Source organism: Solanum pennellii, chromosome 8, assembly GCF_001406875.1.
Source record: "Solanum pennellii chromosome 8, SPENNV200".
Lineage (NCBI taxonomy): Eukaryota > Viridiplantae > Streptophyta > Magnoliopsida > Solanales > Solanaceae > Solanum > Solanum pennellii.
In genome coordinates this window covers 66,351,687-66,359,954 of record NC_028644.1, presented here as the reverse complement: position 1 = coordinate 66,359,954, position 8,268 = coordinate 66,351,687, and the positions used below count along the sequence as shown (strand labels likewise).

The window sequence follows — 8,268 nt, the reverse complement described above, 5'->3', positions numbered from 1 at the left end:
TATATATATATATATATATATATATATATGAACAAATAATATGAAAGAATATAAGAATTATTAATTTTGCATAAATAATTTTGTGAATCTCCTAATATTATGCATGTGAAATAAACAAAAAATACCAGTAATTAATCATGAAATGCCACAATATCACCTAAAAATAAAAATAACACAAATATACATGTTAGATACTTCTATAATAGTAGGAAAAAGTAGAAAAAGAAAAAGAAAGAAAAAAAGAATAAGAATATGCACTTTAAGTGATAATATTGGATTTAAATTTAATTTTATACATATTTAATAATTTATTAATACAAACACATTAAGCAAAATTTATTAAATTATACTGAATTTGCACTTATATAGAATAATTAATTACTCTAAAGACTTTACTGCGATAAAGCCTCAAAAGAACAGGCATACTGTCCCATCGCGTGAACTTTATAAGTGTTACACTTTTAAATTATTTTGTGCCCTAATTAGGGCGATTGAGATTCTTTTTCTCGAGTCACTTATGTTATTTTAAAAGATTTTAATTTTAAATTTTAATTATTTTAATTTTATTTAAAATATTTTTTATTTAATATAAATTTTATAACAATACAAATAAAAAATAAATCAATCTCCAGTAACATATAATAACGAGCGAAAAAACTAAAAAAAAAAATATGTGTGGATTCATTTTTTTTTTTTGCACATAAAATAATGAAAAAATCCCCAAAAAGTGTTCCATTTAATTAATGGATGAGGTGACAAGAATATATATGTGCCAATATTATTTCTATCCACTAATTATAATTGCTCCACTATAAATTTACACTAAAGTTAATGGACACTTTACATCCTCAGCTCATTGTCCCCTCTTACCCCCACAAACTTTTCCTATTTTCAGTTTTCACTACTTGATAAAATGATAATAGAGTTAAAGATTTACATATATTTTTTTTAAATAAGTTAAAGATTTAAATATATTTTTTTTAAAATTTTTTTTAAATAAGTTAAAGATTTACATATATTTTTTTTTAAAATAAAAAAAATATATGTAAATCTTTAACTTATTTAAAAAAAATATATGTAAATCTTTAACTCTATTATCATTTTCTTAAAAAAATATATGTAAATCTTTAACTCTAAATACTATTGTAATAATAACTATATAATAAATATATATCACTTGGCAACTCGCTTTGACTCGAGGGTTCCATCGCAAAATCCATTAAATAAAATTGCATTATTAAATTAAACTACTTCCAAAAATAATCACTGCTTGCGCTGTTTTTTAAACAGAGAAAAAATCTGAATCATTATTGAAATATAATTTAAAATTCGATGAATAATAAATTTATTATTCAAACTTACATGTGCGATTTTGCATTTAATAATATCACCACTCTTTGTGATTTGCCTTTTAGAATATTGGAATGCCACCAGAAAGATATACCTCTTAATCATAACTATTCATCCAAGGCAGAGCTAAGTGGAGTTCGTAAGTTCGGATAAATTTAATAATTTTTTTAAAATTTTTATATTTGTATGAGAAAATTAAATAAACGTATATATATATTAACTTGTGAATTTTTAACAAAATTAATTGACGATTCTGTAATAAAAATTACTATCTTATCACTCTTAAACATATTAGTTAATTAAAATTTCACTAATCAAAATAATAAAGATAAATATTAAAGAGAGTATATAATTTTGGTAATGGTGTTTGTGAGATTCATAGTCAGAACCTCTTTATTTGTTATGATAGCATATTTTTTTTTAAAAATAGACATTATCAAACTTACTAAACTACAAAAGTTAGATAAAACAAGAAATCAATTTGAAACTCAATCATGATCAACATTTTAAAATTATTGATTTAAATTTGTCAAAAACAACTTATATTCAAGTTAAAAATCTGAATAACACTCTATATAGTGAAATTCTATCACGTGAAATAGAAGTGTTATTTTTCTTATATTAATTATAAAAACTAAATAATTATGGACATTTACTCAACCTTTCCACTTCTCCCACCCAAAAGTGAAAAAAGAAAAAGTACTTGTACCATCACCTTCTATTCGTTATGATTTCTTTTTTTAGATTCAAATGATAATAATTTTGGTTAACATTTTATAATGTATTTTTTCATTATATTGATATGAAAAAATTGCAATTTATAACACTCTTTGTATAGTTTTTGAATATCTAATTTTTTTGTTTAAAATATTAAGTCAATACTATAATTTATTTGACTTTAAAAATTAGTCAAATTAACTTTCGAAAAATATAATATCACGAATAAAAGTGAACAGAAAGAGTACAAAGTTTTTAAAAGTCAACCTCAAACACTTGAAGTGCTCATTTGCGTGCAATCTCTTCCCTATTTAGTGAAAAAAAAGATATGATATTGGCACAAAAAAGTGCTAGTGGGAATCTTTATTTTATAGAGTATGTTATTTGGGGCACTTCTCTTCTCTTTTAGCAATTTTATTTTTTAGTGAACATTAAATTATTTTTTTTCACTTTCTCAACAAGAATGATTATGATTTATGAAGGGTCATTTCTTGGAGCACTTGCTTGAACAAAAAGATATGGCCACTAATGCATTCAATTTTATAGTGCTTTGGCAAGGACATGATACATATATATTGATGGAAACCTTACATAAAGATTTTTTAATTTGTGTGGCTTATATATATTTTTTTATTTACAAAAGTAAAAACGTGGAAAATGCAAATAGTAGAGTACTTTTCATATGTGAAAAAAAAAGTCGTGTATATCAACAATATATATATATATTATAAAAAGTTTAATTATTTCCGTCCATGGAGTTGACTTCACGAAAATAATGTTGAGGTTGCTAGCGATAATTAATATACGATAAACTTTAAGTTATATATACATCGTCAGTATAAAAAAAAATTACACCATCAAATTGTATTTACTTGTTGTAGTAATACTCCAACTTATTTTCTAGATTAAGAATGTCATACTTAAAAAAGGCTTACCTATAAATTATTCTATACGTGACTTGATAACAACGTATATAACTTAAATTATTGAAATGCCTAGATAATATTAAGACTCCTAAAACATAAAATATTATCGTATAAGTAATGAGAAATATCAATGATAGACTATGATCCTAGCTAGGAAGATAAATATTGATAAGGATTATACCTCGTGTTAATGAATTTATGTAATTGGAGCAACTTGCAGTTCTTACATGTTAGATAAAATGCACATTTTTTGCCACCAAAGAGAAAGAATTATGTGTATTTCCACTGGTTTACTTTATATAAGTCTACAATAAATTGTTGTTGTATGCATGTGACCAAAGATCTTGTCGAACTATACTAGATATATTGTTGTTGTATACACGTGATCAAAGACGAAGCCAGGCTTAGGAGTATGTGAGTTCTAGAGGGTTCCAAACCCACAATCCTAGCGTGGAAAGTGAAGGAATATTGATTGTATTGAAGTGTTAACCTAATAAGGGAATACATGGGAGATATATATAGGAGATATAGGAAGGAGTACTAAATTATCAATCAGTTTTATTAGGATTCACGAATTAATATACATACATATTTAATTAATTTCTCATACAAGTACATAATCTACGCAAAAGCTAGCTCCGCCCCTACATGTGACCGGAACTAGAATTTTTATTTTATAGGTTTTGAATCATAATTTTTTAAACTTACTAGGTTATGCATATGTATTATATAAAAGTTTTAACGCAAATACATAATTTTAAGTCAAAGCTGTTGAATTCTTCCGCATGGTTGTTGTAACCATGGTTCCGCTCCACTATCAAGATATTTAAAGATAACTATTGATAACCGTCCATAGAATGTGCGATTAGTTTTTGAAAATAATGCACGTCATTTTTGTAAAAATAAGTTAGGATACGTGTTCATTTTATAATGAAGGAGCGCAGACTTAATTTTTCAAGAGTTTCAAATAAGTACGTAGACATATAAAGTGCAATTGGACCAGAAATATACAATTTTCAAAATATAAGACCATCTTTTGGGTATTGAAGCTCAATGGAAGCAACATTATATTATAAAGTTAGAGCAAAACATTTAGAGTTTAACCCAAAAAAAAAAAAGAGAGAGAGAGATGGAAGTAATTTATTTATAAAAGGAAATGAAACCATGCATGTAGTACTTTATTGCCTAAATTTGCAGCCATTTTACTAAAATAATTGACTTGAATCATTTTGAAATTCTATTCCTATAACTTGTAGTAATTAAAGATTTTTCAAGATTCAAATGTTTTACTTCATCAACTCCTTCAAGGATTAGTTTCTCCATGACCATCACAATGCTTATCCTCTTCAACTATGACTTTGACATGCACAAAACTAAAACTATGACAACATATATGATAGTATTCGTTGACATAGATATAGTAGAATTTGAAACGTATGAGTTTAGAATTTTAGTCATTTAAAGTTTGAATCAAAGCTATATGTTGAATTCGGACGAATCAGAAATCTAACTATTTAAATCAAGTCTATATATTGAATTCAGTTGAACCAGAAATCTAACTAATCCTAGCTCCGTTGAGTCTGCATGATGAACACACAAAATATCTTTAAAATCACAAAGAAAATTCTGCATTTTTTTGTTGGAAAAAATGAAATTACTTTGAATTGTTGTATTTCCTCTTAGGCTTGGTGAAGCTTCCTTGAAAGATGGAAAAGAAGCATAACAAAAAGTGACTATAATATCATTTTCTCTCCTTATAACTAATCACAATTTCTATATTTTACATCAGAAAGATTTATATATATATATATAGAGAGAGATAGATAGATAGATAGATTCCTTCCGTCTGATCTATAATATTTGTCAATTCATAACCAATGCATAAATTATCATATTGTTCCTTTTTTACCCTTGTGAGTTATTAGTCTTAAAAAAACACATTTGATCAACTTAGAAAAGTTAAGTAAATAATTCATGTTCGTTGGTTAAATTAATTAATCAAAATAAATTAATTTATATTCATTAATTAAAAATTTGAGTTCCAAAAAAATTAAATAAGGATAAAAGAATAAAATTACATTATTTTTTAATGCAAGTACAAAATAAAAAAATAACATATAAAATGAGAAAAAAAGAGTATAAAATAAAATAAGAAAAACAATACATTATTATGTATCTTGTAATTTATTATTTCGTGGAATTTAGGTAAACCCCTCGATACTTTCTAGATTCGTCCGCATATGTTGTGTTCCTTTTTTAGGAACCATATTTATTTATATAAAAAAGAAAGAGCACAATACTTTTATGTACAGAAAACAAAATTCTAAATCTATTATTTTGTCAAATCGAAGTTATTGATTATGAAGTGTGAACAAGAAAAGTCGATAAAATAAATTGCAGTCATTAGTCAACATATCGAGGGCAAAATTGGACATTTAAATGTCAAAAACAAACAAACTGGTAAAACCTGAAAGGTTATTTTAGTCTAATCACAACGCGACCGTGTAAGCAGACTTTTCGGACATTAAATTCAAGCTCTTAATCAGAGTAGTCAATTAATTAACTTTTTCTTCCACAATTACCCCTCCCGTCAGCCGCATTTAAATTATATCCTATATGGTATTTCCGTAAATAAAACAAAAACTCTACCCCTGGAACCCCAATTGTTGAAATATTACCCTCTATATATACCCCTTTACACCATCCTAGTTCCAACTAACAGCTTCTTCTCCCTCCCCATAACTCAATTGACTCTCTCTCTCTCTAAATCATACAAATTTCTTCCATTTTCTCTCTCTAAAAATTCAAAAAAATATGCAGGTGGCAGCAACACTTCCGGCGACCGGTGTTCATTTTTTTCCGACACGGCGAGCTAGTTTCAAATGCAATGGCTATTCATCACCACTGAAACCAATAACTAGAGCTAGTTCGATAAATGCACAAAGTTTAAAAACAATAACACCAACAACAACAACTACGGAGATGACGAAGAAACATCTCTCGAATCTTGAAAAGCTTTTGCAGAAGGAAGCGAAGCCGGAGCCGGTAATTCAAAAACAGGGGAAAACAGGGGAAAACAGAGGAAAACAGGGGGAAAAAACAGAGGAAAACAGGGGAAGGAACTTGTTGGAAGGGCTAAATTTGTCCAGAATTTGGCCTGAGATGAAAGCAGCTGAAGAAATGTCACCAAGGCATTTGATTAGATTACATCGAATGTTGTCATCGAAATCAATGGAGTATTCACCAAGGAACAATCTTGGTAGTAGGTGGAAGGAGTATCATGGTTGTAAAGATTGGTTAGGACTTCTTGATCCATTGGACGAAAATCTCCGGCGAGAATTAGTCCGGTACGGGGAGTTTATTCAGGCGGCTTACCATTGTTTTCACTCCGACCCCGCCACGTCAGCAAATGAAAACGCTCACGTGGCGAGGGACGTGTCGTTGCCTGATAGGTCGTACAAGGTGACTAAGAGTCTTTACGCCACGTCATCCATTGGCTTGCCTAAGTGGGTGGATGACGTGGCACCCGACCTCGGGTGGATGACCCAGAGGTCGAGTTGGATCGGGTACGTCGCGGTTTGCGACGATAAAACCGAGATCCAACGTATGGGGAGGAGGGATATTGTCATCGCGTTGCGGGGAACTGCAACGTGTCTTGAGTGGGGGGAAAATCTCCGCGATGTCCTCGTGCAAATGCCGGGTGAAAATGAATTAGTTGACGCACAACCTAAAGTAGAATGTGGATTTTTAAGTTTGTACAAAACGGGCGGGGCAAAAATCCCAAGTTTAGCTGAATCCGTTATTAATGAAGTGAAAAGACTTATTGAAATGTATAAAGGGGAGTCAATAAGTATAACAGTAACAGGACATAGTCTTGGTGCTGCATTGGCTTTACTAGTAGCAGATGACATAAGTACGTGTTCACCTAACGCTCCACCAGTCGCAGTTTTTTCCTTTGGTGGTCCTCGAGTAGGCAACAAAGGTTTCGCGAATCGTCTGGAGTCCAAAAACGTTAAGGTGTTACGTATCGTGAACAAGCAAGACGTGATCACTAAAGTTCCGGGGATGTTTGTGAGCGAAGCAATAGACAAGAAACTAAGAGACACCGGTGCCTCGGGGGTGTTGAACTTGCTTGACAATAGCATGCCATGGGCTTATTCACATGTTGGCACAGAATTGAGAGTTGACACAACAAAGTCTCCATTTTTGAAACCTGATGCAGATGTTGCATGTTGTCATGACTTGGAAGCATATTTGCATTTGGTGGATGGATATTTGGGATCAAATGAATCATTTAGACCAAATGCTAAGAGGAGTCTTGAGAAGTTGTTAAATGAACAAAGTGCTAATATTAAGAAATTGTATACTAGTAAGGGTAAAGATTTGAGTAGTCTCAATCTTAATAGAGAATTTAATTTTCCTAGGCCTAGTTGTTTGCCTAGTCCTAGTGTCTTGCCTAGTCCTTCATCTTGAGTTTATTGGGATGAAAGAATATGTATGCTTCTTGTACAAATTTAAGAAGTATATATGTTTTCTATTTGTATAATTACTATTCCTTAATTCTCTTCTTTTGATGACTTTAGACATTACAAGAAGGTCTAAAATCTGGAAAATTATCGCAGAAGTTGCATATGAAAATGGGTTAAGAAAAAAGAACGCAAGAAATGAAGAGATTGAATACTACCTCTAATTCATTTTATGTCACCTTTCGGATTTCAAGAGTAAAATAGATCTATCTTTGACTGTTAATTTTTCATAGATCTTATAAACATTTTTAATTATCAATTATCGTGACTCGTAGTATCTTTTACGTAGCTTACAAATATATAAATTTCATTTTAAAAAAATTGAAGGTTCTATGCGCAAATTTCCGGTCAAACTTAAACTGTTTGACTCTCAAAATATAAAAGGTGTCATATAAATTGAGACACATGGAATAGTTATTTTGCCCACTTGGCAAAGAGAAAAAACAACATATAATGGAGTATTATTTTATTTATTCTTTTGGTTTCCCACCCAAACTAAGCACGTAGGATATTTCCAATAAAATTTTCTCTATATTCAAAACTTAAATTCGCAATCTTTGATTAGAGGTGAAATAATTTCATTACTTCACCACGATCCGTATTAGTTATAATGGAGTATTATCGACAAACGAGTGGAACCACTCAAAAGTATTAAGTTTTTCTGACTCATTACACGGGATTGTTTACCTGAGATAGAGTTATAAAATATTAATTTGATTTTAAAATTACTATATTAATGATGGTGGAAT

At 29.6% G+C, this 8,268-nt stretch overlaps 1 protein-coding gene across 1 annotated transcript; it reads left to right on the top strand.

The window, feature by feature from the left end:
- The first annotated feature begins 5,708 nt into the window (after positions 1-5,708).
- LOC107026891 (phospholipase A1-Ibeta2, chloroplastic-like) lies at positions 5,709-7,560 on the top strand. The gene has a single exon (XM_015228000.2). It carries the CDS (start codon positions 5,808-5,810, stop codon positions 7,464-7,466), a length of 1,659 nt encoding a protein of 552 aa, XP_015083486.1. The 5' UTR covers positions 5,709-5,807; the 3' UTR covers positions 7,467-7,560.
- Positions 7,561-8,268: the final 708 nt, after the last annotated feature.

Bases quoted from the DNA above. Each gene is read 5' to 3' on its own strand.
- LOC107026891 (XM_015228000.2), top strand. From the start codon at position 5,808: ATGCAGGTGGCAGCAACACTTCCGGCGACCGGTGTTCATTTTTTTCCG.